Source organism: Falco cherrug, chromosome 4 (genome assembly GCF_023634085.1).
Source record: "Falco cherrug isolate bFalChe1 chromosome 4, bFalChe1.pri, whole genome shotgun sequence".
In the NCBI taxonomy this organism is placed as follows: Eukaryota; Metazoa; Chordata; class Aves; order Falconiformes; family Falconidae; genus Falco; species Falco cherrug.
Genome location: NC_073700.1, coordinates 13,615,473 through 13,635,087, shown reverse-complemented (window position 1 = coordinate 13,635,087; position 19,615 = coordinate 13,615,473). Strand labels below are relative to the sequence as shown.

At 42.3% G+C, this 19,615-nt stretch overlaps 1 protein-coding gene across 2 annotated transcripts in view; it reads right to left on the bottom strand.

Moving 5' to 3' along the window:
- SETD5 (SET domain containing 5) overlaps positions 1 to 19,615 on the bottom strand; it is a 66,105-nt gene that overhangs the window by 8,190 nt on the left and 38,300 nt on the right. For both annotated transcript variants that reach the window (XR_008731763.1, XM_055707351.1), the window contains exons 9-21: positions 17,609 to 17,757; positions 17,166 to 17,283; positions 16,624 to 16,733; positions 16,092 to 16,338; positions 15,813 to 15,890; positions 13,139 to 13,402; positions 12,228 to 12,548; positions 10,576 to 10,818; positions 6,703 to 6,832; positions 5,219 to 5,472; positions 4,384 to 4,440; positions 2,423 to 2,890; positions 337 to 623 (exon numbers count right to left, since the gene is read on the bottom strand). Coding sequence is in view for 1 of the 2 variants with exons in the window: in XM_055707351.1 (XP_055563326.1) it covers positions 337 to 623; positions 2,423 to 2,890; positions 4,384 to 4,440; positions 5,219 to 5,472; positions 6,703 to 6,832; positions 10,576 to 10,818; positions 12,228 to 12,548; positions 13,139 to 13,402; positions 15,813 to 15,890; positions 16,092 to 16,338; positions 16,624 to 16,733; positions 17,166 to 17,283; positions 17,609 to 17,757 (2,726 nt within the window). In the remaining variant the exon portion in view is untranslated. The remainder of the gene's footprint in view (positions 1 to 336; positions 624 to 2,422; positions 2,891 to 4,383; positions 4,441 to 5,218; positions 5,473 to 6,702; positions 6,833 to 10,575; positions 10,819 to 12,227; positions 12,549 to 13,138; positions 13,403 to 15,812; positions 15,891 to 16,091; positions 16,339 to 16,623; positions 16,734 to 17,165; positions 17,284 to 17,608; positions 17,758 to 19,615) is intronic.

The following is a 19,615-nucleotide window of genomic DNA, read 5'->3' as shown; positions in this document are numbered from 1 at the left end:
AGTGGAGGTTCAGCAAGAAAAGACCTGGATTAAATTCTCATTGCAAGAGCAAGACCTTCAAACTTGAAACCTGAAAAGTAAACTAGTAGAAGAGACACAACTGTTTAACTTCATATATTTCAAGATAGATTTTTGATACCTAAACCAAGAACTAAAGGGCAGGCTGAGAAGGCTGCTGGCATCCTTCACAGCTGTTTAGCAATTACAAAAGAGAACAATGTCAAGAGACCTGACTGAATCCATCCAACCGCACATACTGTTATGGAAAGGTGCCCTAGAGAGTTTGGTCCTTCTCTGTGGAGCAATCTCTGGCTTGCTTGGAAGGATAACACTCACCACCTACTGCTGATGTTCTCCTGGGATTTGCTGAGTGATGTTGAGGAACTAGCCCCCCGTGAGTCTGGTGGGCTGATGTCCTCTACGTGAGGCAGGGAGGGATGAGAAGGGGAGAAGCCACTTTGTGGGGAGGATGGGGTTCGTACTACGGAGCCCGGCAGGCTGTTGCCGTCTGTATCAGTCACAGAACTACTGCTGCCCTGTCGGGTAGGAGTCCCTGCACATCGCACCGAATCGCCTCCCTCCTTGGCTTCTTGTTTCCGCTTGCGATATTCTAGTAGAGATACCTGAGAAAGAAAAATACAGCCATGAGTCAGGGAATGCAATGGACAAGGACAGGAGGAGAAACACGACCACACACCGGTTTAAAAATCTATTTCTCTGGGTTTGCAGATGAAACTTTTAAAAGGTATATTGGGATTATAAAATCTTCCTGAATCTGCAGACACTCTGGATGAAGAGTTAAGTGGTACAAATCTGGACCACTCACTGACTGCTACGCTCACCCATGTTTTACTCTTTACGACCAATACTTCAGCGGAAATATATAGCTAGTTTGGTTCTCTAACAACATGGATTTTCACTTTTCTTCAGTATACACTTGCATATTCAAGCATCAAGCCTCTATACTCTCCTCCTGTCAACACTTCACTCACTCACTCTGGTTTGTGACATTACAGGCAATGTTTATCAGTATCTGTACATCTCCAAAACAGATAATAAGAGCCTTCTTCACAGAACTGGTATCTTCAGAGTCTCCTGTTCATCTGTATTAGTTCAGCCACAGTAATGCTAAACACTTGGTAAAGCCTTGCACAGAATTTTAACCTGCTTAGAGCAGGTTTTTGCTATGGTGGTACTGCAAACTTCCAGCACTACCACTTAAACAAACTAGTTTTAGCAAAGGCAGTGTGTATTTTGTGCAAAGCAGCCTCAGATTTCTCAAAGACACAGACCAAAAGGTCATAGATAATGCAGTCTCATAACATAGGGACAGCAGAAACAAAAATACACAAATACTTTCAGCTGAGCACTTACCTTTCAGTGTGCCTTCCTCATAGAGTTATTAGGAGGCAGAGAGCCATAAAGAACTCACAGAAGGCAGCTCTGCTGAAGAATTTATCAGCTATGACTCAATGCTTGTACAGAAGGCTTTACGATGCTAAAATATTGAACAGGGTATTTCCAAAAGTAACTCAGCATACAAAGGTTTTAAGAGAAGTGTAACTTTAAAAGAAAACTAAAGGAAAAAAAATCAAAACCCTCCAGAAATGGAATGGAAATAAGATATTCCATCCAGCTGGACATTTATACAAGTGATCTGAGTTACCACACTTGCAATAAAAAACCAAACCAAAACCAAACAAACACAAAACCCAAGCACAGGAAAAGGCAGCAATACATTTACACAAGCGTATGTTTATTTGACCCATGAGCACCCAGTTTTATTATAGCAACACCTGACTGCTCATTTCCACTCAGTTTTAGTCCCATGAGGGTCACTGGCGTGCTATTAGAAACCAATACACATTTGCTTTCTTTAAACAACATTCCCAGTTTCAGTTAAGAGCTACAATTGAAGTAACAACTTTCATCTACTTTTCTAGCACTGTAACTATGTTTCCATATTAATGGAAATGTTCTAATATGTTCTAACAAACAGCTTTTGTTTTGAAACATTAGACCCTGTTTTTCCTAGTAACAACCTTCTTCATCCTGATAAATAACACCTCCACCAACTAGTACAGCTGCACTGTGTTACTGCTCTGTGTCTTACCTCAGTTTAACAACCGCTTATGAAAGCTGCTAGCATCATGCTCTCTGTGCTCCTTGAAGAGGTATTTTCATTGTGGTCGTCTTCTTCCACCTCTCACATAAAAATCCTGCCTAAAGGGTAGCTCACTCTTTTTTAAGAACTTTTAGACTGTTTTCATCCAGGCACTGGTTGCCTGGATTACTTACCCAGACTATGTTCTAGTTGTATTCTGCTCTCTTTGTTCTCCCTGTACGTCTTTCCCATGGTGCTTACTTACTCTTCCCCACTTAGGTTCCTGCAATCTAACAGTTCTTTTACAAGAATACTTGCCTTCTTCCTTTGTGGCGGGTTCTGGGGAGCAGATCTGACACCTTCACAAGCCCTCTCACTGCAGGGAGACATGGATCCATGCACTGTCTCTTTAAGCAGCCCTGACTCGTGTCTGCTGAAATATCCTTCGGCAGGAGAGCTGCAGCATCCTGCTTCCGAATTCATTGGCTTCCTCTCTCCCAAAGGAGGAGATCCCCGCAACAACCCATCTACACGTGGCATAGCGTTCAATGGGGAGAAGGCATACATTAAATTAAACTCTGTCCGAAAAGCCTGATCAGAGCTTCTTAGCAGCATCTGTGCTTCCCCACTTTTTCCTGGGAAGTTCATCTCTGAAGTAGAGTTTATGGAGGGTTGTGGAGCCAGATCAGAGGATCCAAAGCTGAGCAGCGATGGCCGTTCTGGGCAGGTGTTTGCACTGGAATCTAGGTACCCACCCTTTAAATCCAGGTCAGATCGGAGGCAGAGCTGGAAAATCCAAGAAGGATATAGGAGATGGGGGTGGGAAGTCAGGAAAAAGATCAGGCAAGGGTGGGGAGAGAAACTTTAGTTAGAAAGTACTCTGTACAATGCTAGCTTACTGCTTTGCCAGTTTCTTTCTTATCCCTTTGGTCCTTCCCTGCACTGCTTTGCTCATGCTACAGGGCAATGACTAAATAATAAATCAGTTTAGCTGTCCAGTATGAGATGCCCTTTCCCCTTTAACAATCTTACTGTAGCAAAAGGATGAGGCTCAGCACTATCCCCGGGCAGTCAGTGAAGAAAAAACCAGCACTTCCAATTGCCTCGTATGTCCCAAAGTCATTGTTAACGCATAGCACTAGCTAGGTTCATTATGGGGGGAGAACAGAAAAGATCTGCTGTCCATTTGCTGCTTTATTAGCCCACTTCTTGCCTGTCCCAAGTCAGCCACTACTAACTTCCTAACAATAAAATGCCCAGAACCTCCAAGCTATTTGTTTTCACTTATTGTGAACTTTGGAAATCTCTAACAATAGTACATTCATTTCATTTATACTGCATTTCTACACTTTACATTCTCTAACAAAACCATAATGGCATCATCTTTGTGCTGACACAGTTTCTGGAGCACTAGACACTGACACAACAGTATATCCATTTATCTACTTGAAGTGCCAAAAAAACCCTTCGGGGCAACAGCATAATCATCTCCTTCACAATGTTAATATGTCAGGACCTCAGACAATGAGCATATCTGACAAGATTTCATCCTCTTTGCAGGACTACGGTGCTTAGGGAAAAACACAGCAGCACCAGGCACCAGCTCTGCTACTGAGACTGCTGCTGCTGCTGAGAATGTTTACTTGGAGACGTTATACAGCAGAGGAATCTATCACACTGGAGATGAGCATGTATTTTCTACTACGAAACAGTCTCTGAGCAAGCTACTTCACCTCTTACTTTACAACAGGCCAGCAGGTACACAAAAATACTACCTTCTGGCATCTCCTCAACATTGTAAATCTGTGAGTGAGCAGGTGATAAATTAAGGCTGAAGAAAGCAGGTCAGGTGCAACACTGTGTCCTCATAAGCCAAAACCAGTAATGAATGCCTTCCCTTTTCTTCCCCAGCAGTCATTTTGCTTGTACTGAGTAAATATTACACACCACTTATCTGCTGGGCTGGGGCTGAAGTTGATGATGGTATTTCCAGGGTCCCCAGACCTCTTGCCTTCACCTCAGTAGCTGAGACATAACAAGTCTTCACAATGCTTTTTTCCCACTAGTGTCAACAAGCGAGTAATAAATTCCAGTCTTCGATTTGTTTGCTCTCTTGTGATAACCTGAAAACTCTCCTCAGCCTTATTGTGACTAAACTCCATTCTTATTCCCACTAGTCTCCACACTTCTCGTCCCTTCCCTCCCACCATGGCCTCAAATACACACACAAGCACACACGTTCCCAGCCCCAAATGCAATCAGGGTGGTGTGATAACTACCTCAGGTGACATGGACTCAGGTCTATGTGCAGGGGAACTCTCAGGGGACGATACGTTCTAGAGGAAGAAAAAGCATTTTGTTATTCACCTACTTCAAAAGTCAGGAAGCAAAATAAAAATCAATTAAAAAACAAGCACAGAGGTTAGGAATGACTATTCTAAATAAAGACTACCCCAGGAACTGGCCCCAGGCTGGATGGCAACTCCATTGGTTAAGTGGTTTCTAGAGTTTCCTGGAAGCACAGAGGCAGGACTGGGTTCCTGTGTTTCATTCTGTATCTTAGTACCCAAAACAGAGGACACAAATGTTAAGAAAAGCAGCTTATTCTTTACACTTCTGATGCTGTCAGTTTGCACCATGAAACACAGAGAAAGCCATTTATGGCATTTAGTCTGAGAACATGGGAGAGATGGAAAGTCTGGGTTTGCCCAAAAGGTCAAATAAGATTCCCCGAACGCTATAGTGAACTTTCACAGACATTGTACTAGAAAACAAAAATGTCTCCTTCCATCCACTTGGGCCACCTTTCCAGCTGAAGTCAAGAGAATAAATGAGAATGGACAGCTTTAAGAAATGTCGTATCCTTTGAGCACCTATCAGTGGAAGGCAGCATGTGCATGTGATGGCACAGCTAAGGCCTCCTTCCCAAGCACTTTCCTTTCCATGCTACCGAGCAGGCCTAAAACAGAATCAGAAAGGAAGGTTTCTCAGCGGTACATTGTCATCAGAGAAATACAGCAGGAGTCACTGCCCTCTGCAAAGTAGCAACACTCAGAAAACTAAGGAATCTCAGAAACTCTCTTTTTAGCACTCCCAGTCCCCAGTCAGATTTACCTCAAACTGTAGTGGAGTATTGCAGCGACTAGCAGCCAGAGAAGGAATTGGTGAGAACATCATGCCGTAACCACTGCGACTCTCCTCCTCTCCTGGCAGCGATGAGCCAGGCGTAGCCAGCTGTGGGCTCACTGAGCCAGGAACTGAAGGGATGGGAGGTGGAGGGGTGACAGGAGACAACGGCCTCAGCAACTTCTTAACGTTCTGCTCCATCAAGTAGCGAGACTTCCACTTCTTCAGGGGACTCAGCAAGTCTGAAAAACAAACTGAGCTGAGGACAGGGCTGAACCATTAACCTTAACCACTAACCATGTGCAAATGACATGCCATCTCCTTCCCCCTACTCCCAGCCCAAACAGAGCCCATGGGACTCCAGTGTGACTATGAAAGATTCCTAAAAATTAGGTACCTCTGAAGTACTTCTATACCAATCTTGAGACGTGTCTAGATACTGGCAACAGAACAATGCACAGTCAGGAATATACAGTGAACAAGGAAAGGAAATATTTCAAGTAGAAGCAAGCAGTAGAGGGAGATAGGGACAAGGAAGACAGGAAGGATAGAAAGAGGAGAGAAGAGGAGAGTGGAGGAGAGGGGTCAGAGAGCACATCACATTCATTGCTGTAAAGAAAACACAGGCAGCTCAGTTATTATCTGAACCTAATAGTTCCCTATAGGCTACATCAATACAGCCCAAGTACATTTCGCTCCCACAAAGGATTAATGCCTTTCTCTCAGGCCTACCCCTATTCAAAATAGTATCTTTTTTTGATGCTCAGTTTAAACAAAAACAAAACAAAACAGAGTATTCAGTAAATTCTGCAGTTCAGTTGTTTGCTTCTTCAGGTCTTGCTCAGGGATGTGCCTTTATCGGTTCTGGCATTCTGTTCATTTCCCATTCATCTTACTTTTCAATAATCAATTCTGCATTATCTGTGTGTTGTCTAGCTTCCTGTCTGTCATCCGTGGAAAACTGATCCCTAACTGGGCAGATCTTCACCCTTGTAGAAAGATTCAGACGCAATATTAAACCATTCTGCTACTTTACTCACAGATTTTGGTTTGTCTATCTTTGAGACTTACTTAATTCGCTTATTACATACATGTCTGTGAGGCTTTGCTACATCTTCCTATAGTCAGTAGACATTTAGCTGTCCTTCTAACAGCATCCTGCTGAAAAGAGATGATACTGTACTCTTTCCCTTCCCTGCCATTGGACAAAGGATTGCCTGAGGGTGATGATACAAAATAAAGTGATTATCTTTTCACAGGAAAATACTGAGAAACTTTACACATGCTCAGGCTAGAATGGGTCTGCAGAAATTTGAATGAATGGAAAAGTAACATTCACACCTGCCACAAAGCTGTGCCATCAAGCAGCAGTACGCATTAGTATGTCATCCTGTACAGCTGCCTTTCTTATTCAGCAGCTTCCCCAGCTTCACTCAAGCACCCACACTGCCCTGATGGTGCTGAGCACTTACCTGTGTCATCTTTGCAGATGCTGGAAGAACTGCTGTTCTCGTTACTTTGGTATAGACATTGGGCTCTGTTCTCTGGCGGAGCTGGTGAGGTCTGAGTCATTCCCTCTTCCAGGGCTTGTTTGATCCAGCGCTGAAACAGAACAAGACTACATAAACGTGCAACCCCTCCTGTACTTTCTATGTAATCTTGCAGGATGCACTCAAACTCCTACACTTCTGTGCAGCAGGGCAGACTGCTCAGAACACTGATATTACCTCCTTCGCATGCGCTCAGACAGGAACCTGTTAGAACACAGCTGTTAGCACTGAGTCTACCACCTACTGTGATGGGGCTGACTATGTGCTCTTGATGAGATGTATTCTGGGGATCAGCAGTCTTCAGCAGTGACACAAAGATAAGTAAAGAGCAAATTATAAATAGATAAAATGCAAAACCCTGGCAGCTAAAAACTACTAAAAGCATTCTCAATTAAAAGAAAAGGGAGATAAATATGATGAATCATCTTAAAACCCCGATTTTGGCAAAAAAAGCTGTTTCCTGCCCAGGAGCACAAACACACTGTGCCCCTGCTCCACTAAGGCATATTAGAGCTTAACATAGATTCTGCTCTAACAATTCCAGCAGAGAAATGGCTGAGTCTAATCACATAATTCTTCCAGGACTGTGCTCCCTGCCAGAGTCAAAGAGCAAAAAATCTGATAAAATGCAAGCAGCAGTTTGCAAGGGGGCTAAAATAAGAACAGAATAATAAAGGCAAATCTTTTATTCACCTACTAATAAAGGAGATAAATGTCATGGTGGTCTCCTGAACATGGAGAAAATAAAGAATCTTTCACATCCCGTGCCAGTCTCAGCAAATCAGCTGCTGCAGTGGGTGTGCCAGCCCTGCATCCTGATACAAACTGACTCAGGATGGCAGGCAGGAAACCTTTACTTTACTATAAAAAAATAACTGCCACAATGAAAGGGAAAACACACAGGTGATTCAGTAAAATGACAGCAAACTGCTGAAAAAAACCCAAACAGTAATCTGCACTTGTGCATTTTACCCAAGGGACTCTACCAGCCTTTTCTTCTCCCTTTAGGTAAAATCCTAAATTTACCTTTCAGTAATCTACAGTTCATCTGCATGCCAGCAATATGTATCCTATTAGAGATACACGTATATGTCTTATGATTCCTCAAGGGTATCAATGAAAGTACATCAGAAACTCAGTGGCAACAAATCCTCAAAGTGAAAAACTTCAATGTGAGGATGAAGAGCAGGTAATAGGATCTGTTTTGATGGCCTTCACTACCATATAGCAGACGCTTCTTCTCCGTTCAAACACAAAATCAATGGATTCTGCGGCAGCCACCAGGAAAAGTGAGAAGTGCCAGACAGTCTGGAGCACTGCTACCTCAAATGCAGCATCTGATCCAACAGCCAAGTCACTGTACCGTGTGTGATTAACGTGAGCAGGTTAAACAGTTCGGTTTCCTTGCGAGGTTCAGACATTGGCATGCTTCGGATGCAAACTGAGATCATCAGCTGAGGTTTTTTGGCACAGTCCTCAGTAGTTTAAGGAAGAGGCCTGATGACATTCCAAGAAAATACATGATTTATTTCAACAGCCCTTCCTGACTGAGTAGTCAGAAACAGACAGGACAGAAAGATCAGGTCTTGAGAGAACAATGTCATCAAGTTCTGGACCATTTCTAGACCTCAGGTGACTGAGAAGGATGTCTTCCTTCTAAATATTCCTGAACATGAGAAGCAGGCTTTTTCTACCTCTCCAAACTGTCAGTGATAAAACCACCGAATGTTACCAATCATTTGCCATGAAAAAGCTGGGGAATTCCTACAAAGTGGGTGAAACTCCTTACTAGTTATCTATTATTTATTTTCAAAAAATAGAAACATAAAAAATTACTTCCTGCAACATCTGTTCTGGACACAGAAGCTTTCAGTATTTTATTAATTATTTAGATAATGGAACAGTTTACTTAAGTTTACTTAAGTTTTCAGATGAAGCCAACCTGGGGCAAACAAGAACATGCTAGAAGACAGTATTCAAGATTTTCTGGCTAAATTGGGAAGTGGATTGGGAAAAACAGGACACAGCTCAGCACACACTAGAACAAAGTACCATATAAAGCCAGAAACAATCACTTCTAAAATTACAGACTAGAAAACTAATGGGTTGTTCTAACACACACAGTAAATCATGAACTGAATGCAAGTCTAAATCAACCTATCAAAGAAAACTCAATCATACCGGGACGCACAAAATGGGCATAGACTACAAGACAGAGCAACTTTCTGCTTTGAAAATGCCCCAGGTGCAACACAACGTCCAGTTTTGAACACTCAGATTCAGATGTAGACTATACAGAAGTTATCCATAGTGAGACTAGTCAATTCCCTCTCCAGTAGTGAGAATTACCATATGACTAGAAAACAACCAAATGTAGCAAGAGATTGGAAGACTTGTTCCATGACAACAGTTTTCACTCAACTGTGAGCTTGCTGGCTAGCTGTACAGCAAATGCACCAAGCAGAGAACTTGGAATAACTCTTAAAGAGGCTCAAAGACACTGTTAAGGTTCAAAAAACCAGTTTCAACCTTGCAGTTTTCAGCTTAAAGATGCATGAGCACTTTGCCCAGGGACATGGAAACAAACATAGGCTTGTTCATATGAGTAAATACGAACTCTCAAGAGCTTTATCTACAAAGGAAATACCCAAAAGAGACCTTGGCTTCTTTTTGTGGGTGCCTGTTAGTGCACGACAACAAATTGGCTGAAGGTGGAAGCAGTAAAGTCCAAAGCTTCTCTCTGGAAAAACTCCCTCAAAAGAAAGCAAAGAAACAGGACATGGTACTTGACTTGGAAAGCTGCCAAGACTGGAAGATCAGAACAGATTTCCATAAAATTGTTCTCGCGTAATCACAAAGAAACTGGAAAAGCCTCTGAGCAAAGCTGACAGGTGACAGGCAAGATGGGTTCTGACAGAAATCTGACTGAACAAACTAACACGGACTACTGTTTCCCTGGAGATGGGTAAATGCCAGCATTTACTAGCCACGTACGATCTCTGGAGGAATGAAGTCCTCAGCTGGGCTCAGTTCAGGCTTCCTGCATGGCCACAAGTATCTATGTGGATAGACAAGTCTATGATCCCAAACCAGACAAAGAGCTATGGGCTTGCTCTTGTGAACAGGCAAACTCAAAGCTTTGCTAAACAAAGGCTTTCCAAAGACAATGGATCTTGACTTGAGGTCTTTTGCAACACTGTCCTATCCCCACAATGCTAATACATCCTCTGTGAAAGTAGTAACATAAAACATTCTAAGAGCAACAATTAAAACTCCTTGAATTGCATTTGCTGGACAATAAACAGCCACTGCAGACTTGGAAGCACATGTTTCTAAGAGGAGAGTCACAGAACAGTAATTCGACCATGGGAAAAGGCAAGGATGAAGACTGAACCCCAATAGCAGAGGGTCAGCAGTCATTGTCTGCAAACTGCATGGACACACCAGGTAAGGCCAGCTCAGCAGGAATACATGCAAATAGGCTCAAAAACAACACAGCAACTTTACAAGGGTGCCAGTAAAAGCTTGATGACTGTATAGCTCCTGAAGGTTTAGACTGGATGTTAGGAAAAGCTCCTCCACTGAAAGGTGGTCAAGCACTGGAACAGGCTGCCCAGGGAGGTGGTGGAATCACCATCCCTGGAGGCGTTTAAAAAATGCATAGATGCAGTGCTTAGCATCATGGTTGAGTGACGGTTTGGCAGTCCTGGGTTAACAGTTGGACCTGATGATCTCAAAGGTCTTTTCCAACCTAAATCATTCTACACTTCTAAGGTAAGACATGAGCAAAAATACCTTTTTACAGGAGCTGTAAATTCCATCCAACAGAAAGGGCCTTCGACGTCTCTCAGGGTTGAAAGGTGAACCAAAACGGATGTAGTGTTTAGGTGTGGTACAAATTAGTGGGGAGTGGATGAGACCTGGCAACATATTTAGAGTAGTTGCCAAAACTGTTGGGTCTGTAGTAATGCGCAGAGGGCATTCAATAGGGCACTCCTGCTTTTCTGCCTTGTCGTTCAGCCATTCGGTAACAAGATACTGAAGGAGAAAACACACATGTCAACGCAACTAGCATAGGTGAAGAAAGGTAACATGGCACAAAGGCGTATGGGGAAGCAATGCTCAGGTCAGCCCACACGCTAAAATCTCCTTCCTCCTCAACGGGAAGGTAAACAGCCAGGACTTCCTGCATCAAACCCAACTCTCATCTGTTGCAGGCAGAACGACAGGCAATCCAGTTTTACAAAAATAGCTTGATTTTACGCTCCGTTAATCTCATTAGAACGTTCTTCCAAAACTTGATCACCGTGTTCAAAACTAGTTTCTAGCTGCAAGCCTAAATGTATTAATTTATGCCCAAAAAGGTACTGCCATTGATTCCCACATCAAACATGTTTTTACCATCCTAAATTTGTTTTTAAATTCCAACTAATCTTTACTACATAATGGCTCCACTTTTTTCTCTTCATTCTCTTGCCGGTATACAGAAGAGAACTTCTGGTTTAATATCCTTCACAAGATGCAACACCCTGCTTATTTCAAGGTGGTTTTGTTGTTTATTCAAAGAAGTCTCACTATACCTTTCTGCTGCTTGATTTAGGGTAACTTTCTTGGTTAACAGGCTTTTTCTCCTTGCTCCTAAGTCATTGGCAATACACAGAAAACTTCTTGAGATCATATGCATCCAACCTTTTCTAATTAATGTCCTTTCTTTTGGGCCCAAAAGCTAATACTCTTTTTCCAAACTATAAGCATCTAGTTTTTAAATGCCAGCTACCCCATCAGAGTTGTACCAACTACTTTTGCAGGCTGCTGCCAGAATCTTTTTCTAGCTTACTGCGTATCAATCCAAACACATCAGCTCTCCCCATCCTTCTACTAGTACCTTGTTCCCCTGCAGGAACACAGCTTGTTGTCCTCAGGGCCTTTGTGCCAGCCACCTCCCAAGCCTCTCATTGCCCTCCACGGCAGTACTGAAACACCTGCTTTTTGATTCCTTCACCCAGGGCTCAGCCTCCGTTACCCAATTCCTTATGTCGCCAAGCCCCTCTAACCCTTCTCTCCCAGAGCCCCTCAAGCTGGAAGCAGTTTTCTCCCTGCACACACAGAGCTGTTTAACTTGACTCTTTTTAGACTCTCTGCCGTACTCAAACGCGAGACCCTTCCCACTGTACCTGTACCACTCTGTCAGCATCTAAGGTCTATGTAGACTTGCTGAAGAGATCACCCAATTTCTTTTTCTGATCTTTTTGTGTACAGGGCTGAGCAGCCAGACTCTGAACCATGATGAGGGCTCTTAGCCACTATAGAACAAATAACACAGTCAATATAAAGTCACGTAATTCCAACTATTTTGAAGAACTGTTTCCCCTGAGCCAAGTTTTCCCCAAAGGACACACAAACCCTTTTTTTCCCCCTCTCCAGTTTGAACGCTCAATCAAGTATACCTTTTTAGTTTTGGGGTATTTTATTGCAGCTCGATTAGACTGAGATCCCGCAGCCAGGACAGCAGTTGGGTCAGATCCCGTCAACTGTCTGCCTTCTCCTGGACCTTCTACACTGCTGACATCCGTTGTGGTTACCAAGCTGGCAGTGCTTCCTTCCTCTGGGACAGCCTGTGCGAGTTCAGCCTGCTGGGAACTAGCTTGTTTCTGTCTTCTCAGTCTTTGTGCTGAACTGGTCCGGTATCGAGAGAAGCGACTTTTTGGTCGGGGCCTGGAGGGTTTTGCTGGAGCTGGCTTAGTAACTGTTTTTTCGGGGACAGCATCCTACAACACAAACTGTCATTAGTCCAAGCACCTTTAAACAGCATTCCTTTCCTCTGCATACAGCATCAAGGATTGAGATTTATTTAATGACACTACTTGACTCATAAAATCTGGTTGAACTGTTTGTATTGGCTCATAAGATGGCTTTGGGGACCCTTCTACCGGCACATTATCATTTTGTCTGCGATATTCTTAAAGGGGTCAACCAGAACAATGGTCTTAAGGAAGAAAGCGGAAGCATGAAACTTGTCACTTGTCTCAAGGTAATTGCTCTTACTCCTGATCTGAGCTGACATGTATCATTCCAGGCAAGTATCTGGGCCCTGCCATGTAATAGGAACACATGCATCCATAGCAGACCTGGCCAAAAATCCAAAGAAAAAAGCAAAAGAATTCCTCAGTCACTGCAGTTATGAATCCAACTTAAGCTCACACCAGTACAGAAGGGGCCCACTCAGTGAAGGAGCTGGGCTTGTTCAGCCCAGAAAACAGAAGACTTGGAGAGACCCAATAGCAGTCTTCCTACACCCAGACTGAAACCTCCATCTGAGCTTGGTATAAGCTATTAAAAAGTCCTATCTTCGTCTTACCACTACTTGTGAAGACCGTCGTGTGTTCACCCCAGTACTGCTGTTACTGTTAGAAACATTTGAAACAGCAGCACTCAGTGCTGAACTTCCATCTTCCGTTTCAGGAGTCTCTGTTTTTATTTCGTCCAGCTCAGGAGCTTCAGAATTGATGTTGATTTCAGCATCAGTGCTGTTACGATCTGATGGTTGCTCTCGTCTCCTCTTTCTCTTTTCCAGGTTTTCAAACATGTGCATGATGGCTTCTACCTTCCTGTCTTCCCGGGACTAGAACACAACAGTAAACTTAAGTCAGCACTGCAAATTATGCACATAAAGAGGAGGAGGCAAGAACAGATATGGGATGCAGCACAGGAAGGAGAACAACTGCCAGAAAGGGGACAGAGAGAAGCAGTTCTTCTCAGATATTTGCATTTTTCAGCATGGCACATTTCCCAGAATAACAACATAATCATGTGTTCATAGAGTAACCAGAAGAACCAGACTTTGTTCTTAAATAGGACCACTTAGATACTACTGAGTTATATTTATAAAGTAGCCACAAGGAAATGCATAATTTTGAAGAACTAAAAACAATAAGAAAGAATAAATAGAGTGAAGAGACGACTTGGAAACAAATAGAGCTTCTCGCTAATGACCAAACATTAGAAGCAAATAGAACCCAGAGGCAACAGAAGTGAATCAGTAATTTGCAGCAAGTGTAACACCACACAAACTGACTAAAATGATCCAGATTCATTCCTTCCCTGATGTCAGGAGATCACCCAGCTCAAAAATAAAAGCTCCTGTCTAAGCAGCTTACATCGTGGATAAGAAAAACAGAATGTGAGAGAACAGAGAAGCAAAACAAAGGTATTTATTAGGTAAACAGATAGGACAAGAAATCTTATCACCTAGCTGGGTCAAGAAATAACTGGTAATTACGCATGTAAAAGGGCCACTACAATAATGTTGCAGTGACTGGCAAAAACCAAGCTGAATCAAATGAATTTTAAGAAGTAGGGTCAAGTGCCTTCTGAGACTTGTCAGGGAGGAGAAAGTACCTTAAAGCACACAGCAGTACGCAATCACAGCAGCCTTGCCTTTACAGTTTTCCATTCAAAAATATTCAGTGCACACCAAAGAAATCAGAGACTGGGACAACTACAGATACAGGTATTTACCTGGTGCCAAGTATAGAAAACTGAATCTCATTAAAGGAGATTAGCTGGTACAACCTACAGGAACAAGGCTTACAGGCTCATGGGAAACTAACACTTCAGTTAGTCATCTTGAACTATACTGTCCCAGGCAGAGATCAGCTTCCCTGCATTAAAACAGGTTCTTCCCTCCAAGCTTAAGGCCAGCGTGAGGGATGACTGCTCTTCTTCAAATTTCAATAGAAACTGACTGCTTTATCTTGCCTGTTCTAAAAAATCCATGAGATAATCCAATGATCTCTTCACTGGATGGCCCTTGGCACTGCGACTTGCTGCACTATTTTAATATTTAAAGCATTCTCAGGAAATTTACACATGGAAGTGTATTAGAGGAAGACAGGTGATTACAGTATTTAGTGAACAAATGAAAAAGAGGGAACTCCTAGCTCCAACATTTGTTGGTAAAAGGATGGGAGCGCTTTTTCTTTTTTAATTCCTTAGGTTTTGTTTGTTTGGGTGTGTGTGGTGTGTTAGCTGTTTTGGTTTTGTTTTTTTTTTTTTAATTTTTTTGAGTTTTTTTTTTTTTTAATTAATGAATTAAGTAAAGCCAGAACAGCTCCATTCACATGCATAAAACATTCCAATCCAGGGAGCAATCTCAGGTGCCATAAGAAGCACAAGAAAAAAAACCCCCACAAACCAGCTCTCCTCAGTACAGAAGGAGGCTGAGAAGCAACTGTGTTATCAAAGGTCCAAGAGCACTAAGAAATAATTCAATCATGAAGACTGATTAAGACAACAACAATTTGGGAGCACTAAGGAATTTCGTAACAAATAACAAAGCAATTTTTGTTGACTTGTGGCAACAGTGCTGCTGGTGGTCTACCCCTCATTAACATTTGCCAATTGATCCTATCTTTTTCTGACACGGCAACATGTTTATGAGGCCATACAGGGAACAGATACATGTTAACAAACCTAACCCGCAAAACCTGTCAAGTTTTAACAAAAATCAGTTTCTGGTTCATCATATGATCTAGTTGAAGATAATCCCTGCTCACTGCAAGGGGGGTTGGACTAGATGACCTTTAAAGGTCCCTTCCAACCCAAACTGTTCTGTTTCTATATGGCTCCATAAATTCTTGTACCGGCAATAAGGAAGGGCAGCAGGAACATTAAGGGGGCACAATTACCTTTTTTGAATCTGGTGCCATCTCGTTAATGGTATGTTTTAGACTATAGAATAGCTCTGAAAATAACAGTTAAACCTTTCAAACAGGAAATAAATCTGTCATATACCTTCTAATCTGCAGCACCCTAACATAAATCCTGTGATGTGGAGTCAGCCTGGGTGCTTTCTGGGTTATGTGTTGGTTTGGCTTGTTTTTTTAAAAAATCAAAGTATTGAAGACCACTGACAGTTGGAATTAGCATTGGAAGAAGTGAGATAACCAACTCGTTGGTTATTTTGGACCTGTTGGTCACCGCATGAAGCAAGTCCTAAGGGAGATAATACCCAGACTGAGAAAAGTACTTGCCCGTCGGCTGTGGACCAAGACTCCCTGCTCATCTACAGGTTCTTCTTTCTCCCCTCGTGTCTCCTCCTTCTCTGCCACCTGAAAGAGAAGCCCAGACTTAGCATGTCAACAAAATCTGGTACTGTTTTAAAGTTATCAAGATTCCTATAGTAATCTAAGGTGGTACAGGTTTAAAAAAGGCCTCCTGCAGTTTCTGTTCTGAAGATCCCAGTGCTGCACTGGATCAGATTGCACACCACTGAATGATAAAAATATACATAAAAGTGTCGAGGGTTTTACCTCATTGTCACTGACTGCTGCAGGTACCTCAGGAACTTCCTCCGTTTGTTGACTGCTGTTCTCATCTGATGCAATGCCCTGCTGTTCCATTTCTAATTCCTTTCGACGAGCTTTTCGCCGGCGTGTTTCTGCCCCAATCAGTGTGCCTAAAACAGGTGGAGGTAGGTGTTCTGCAGCATTTGGGCTACGTTTCTGCACAGGGCAATTCCGGTTCCCCTTGTGACACGCACAGTCCACTTTATAGTTGCTGCTCCAAAACACAAACATAATTTGTGTCACTCTTCATTTCTCAAACCTTGTACAGAGACATTCAATGCATCTCCTACTAAACATCTCACCACGTGCCAAAGCAAGGACAGCAGGCTACCTTATGGCCTCTATTGTAGAATATGCCAGCAGAACTGGACAGAATAGCCGGAAAATGCAATTCAGTAGAAAACGGAGCAAAATGTAGAATGCGAGGAAAGGGCTGGAGGAAGATGTCCAGTCCAGGAGGGCAGTGGAGAGCTCCTGGGCGAGGTGAAGGACTCACCAGATGTTGTACTCATAGTCAAAGGCGATGGTAACCTCTGTGTCCTTGGCAATGGTGGCAACAGCATAGATGCACAGGTGGATCATCCCATCAGCAATCACATGACGAACCTTGTTAAACAAAGTAGAAAGAAACTAACATCTCCACAAGTTGCTCTTCTTACTTCCAAGAGGGAAGCCTCCTTCTGCAAAGCAGCTCTTATCTATTCCATGAATAATTATCCCTAATTGTCCATAGGGAAAAGCCTGCTTCACTGCTCTTGTCTCATCCCATGCTTTTCCTCTTACTTACACTACCACCTGCTTACCCCATCATTCTGCAGCCAAAGGAAAGCCATGAAAGAAACCTTTTCCTTCCAAAGAAAAAGCCTCATGTTCCCAAACTTTCTCATCTTCCAAGTATAAAGCATCAAGCAAGGAAGAGATGCAGAGAATTTACCCCATTTACTGCATTTTAAGTTTGAATATTCATAAAAAGAGAATGCACTGAGCTTGCGTACAACATGTATTTGCAATTACAGTGATGGTGAAGAGAGAATTTACCTCTGCATTTGGAGTGCAGGAACGCCTGATGAACCTGGCATCATTACCAAAGGTGCGGGCATCAACACACATTTCAACGCCATTGAACTTGGAGTAGAACAGCACAAAGGGATATGGCCTGGAGAAGTAACAGAACGTCTCAATCCTAAAGTACCCAGTTCCCATGGCACTTATAACAGGTAACCCTCACTTCATTGGAAGTGGCACTTCCATCAGCCCTATTGCTCTGGATGCTTATGCACTTCCATCATCACATTTTAACAGATCTACTTCAGAGGGGTTTGGTCCATAAGCAGAGCATCAAGCTGAGGTTGTATATTTGATTTTACATTTCTATGGATGGCACAGCTGACAAAGACCCTGTAAGTATGCATTATCCCATAGAGACACTAGCCTCTCTGTGCCATGATGCTCTCATACTAATCACTTCATAGTACTCTTACTTTTTGAAGAAATGCCCATTGACCTCGAATTGCTGTCGTAACATAACCTTCCCTCGATACTCAATTATAAGGGTATCTAGTGCCAAGTCTCTTGCTGCCCTCAGGATCTTCCGGTGCTTCTGAACCCGAGTCACCCTTCCCAGCTGCAGCTGTAACAAAAACCAGAGCAAAATATGAGAATTTAAACTAAAAGCCTCAAACTCATAAAGAATATTTTATCTACCTGATGAGAAAAATTAACCTAGTAGCAACACGCAGAAACTCTGCCAGGTGAATATATTGCTTATTCTGAAATAGTTTAGTAATGACCAATGACGTTGATAACATTAATCACAAGCAAAGAGTATTTATTCCCTTCTTTCAACAGGAAGTCTCTCAAATCTATCAGACCAAGTATTTCAGTCCTGCAGCTAGGAGGCATAACCAGACCTGTCAGTTGCTGCTAACAGGGAACTGCTCTGCAATTGTGGCCACTTTCACAGCCAGAATAACTCAAATCTTCCCTAAATTGTGGGTTGTCACACATTCAGAGGAAAAAACTCAAGCTTTTCCTTCTGCAGAGGGTGGTAAACTCTAGTTAACAGGCCAAAGACTTAAGCTGGCAGTTTCTATCTCTATCCAGAAGCTTCTCTTCATCTACCTGCTCAATTACTGCTGTGGATAATTTTTTTTTTAACATGAACAAATACACTTAACTAAGTAGTGACAGATTGCTGAATCTTCTTCACGTTAAAAGTCTACAGTTCTATTACAATGGATTTTCACAACAATGTGTCTTTACAGCATGAAAACACAACATTCTTTAAGCACAGACATCCAAATACAATACATTTTATGGAATAATGGAAGGGATATTATGAGCACTAGGGCATAGGAAAGACTTCTATAAAAACAAAGCACTTTTCCTGCTTAACAGAGTGAACCTCTCTGCAAGTAAAAAATTATATAAAGATGGCTGGCTGCCTCACCACAAGAGCTGTAACTGCTCTTTCCTAAGGATGCTATTCATTGCTCATAAGGACCCAGTTTTGATACTCTTCCAGAGTGAATTGAGACATAAGTGTTCTTACTTCAGTAATAATGACAGTCATCTATCTAAATCAGAAGTAAACCACAAGATTATTAAAAGCAAGCTCCCAACTTTTCCTGATAAAATTCTATTGTTAGAAACAGCTACTGAGCAGTCTGCTCAAATGGATAAAAAACACATTAGCTTGAGAAGGCGCTCAGTCTGGACAATGACATTCTAACCTTGTGAAAATAAAGTTATTGCCTTAAACTCAGTGCCATGAACCAAATGAAACCCTTCGTACTGACCATATGGAAGTACTGAACCACAGATATATTTTTTTTTTTGTGGCAATCCCCTATGTGCTCTGAATAAAATCTCTTTGGGAAGAAGACTTCTATTGTTTTAATGACATTATACTGCAGATCTTGGATCACCCAGTAAAGTAAGATCTGACTTGTTGACCTCACTCACTCTGGTCCAGGGTAAAAGACAGCTTTATAGAAATACTAATTTGAAACCTAGGCAGATGGGAATAATGGTCTTGCTATTCCAGATCTCCTCTTTCGTGATATATCCAGTGCTACATTTATCATGTCTACAGGGTGTATCTCTTTTTCATACCACTGTATCTGCCAGCAATTGGAAAAACCTGTATGTATTGGAGGCTCTGAAAAGCCTTGCAGGGCGTTGTTCATCTCTTCGTATCCCAGGTACTGACAGGAGCTCACAAAGGATTCCCCAAGTCCACTGAACTGACATAAAAGAAATATTATTTCCAAACTAAAAAGCCACACTGCTGGCCCCAATTTCTGATCAACAAACCCAAGACACGAGTGAACTATGTGATAAGACTGTCTACATTGCTGAGAGCAGCGGTCAAATTATTTTAAAAACATTTGATATACTTTGTACTATCCAACAGTGGTAACAGAGAATGAGTAGATGGGACTAGATTTGTTACTGTGTGACAGGAGATAAGGAGATAAGTATCTGAA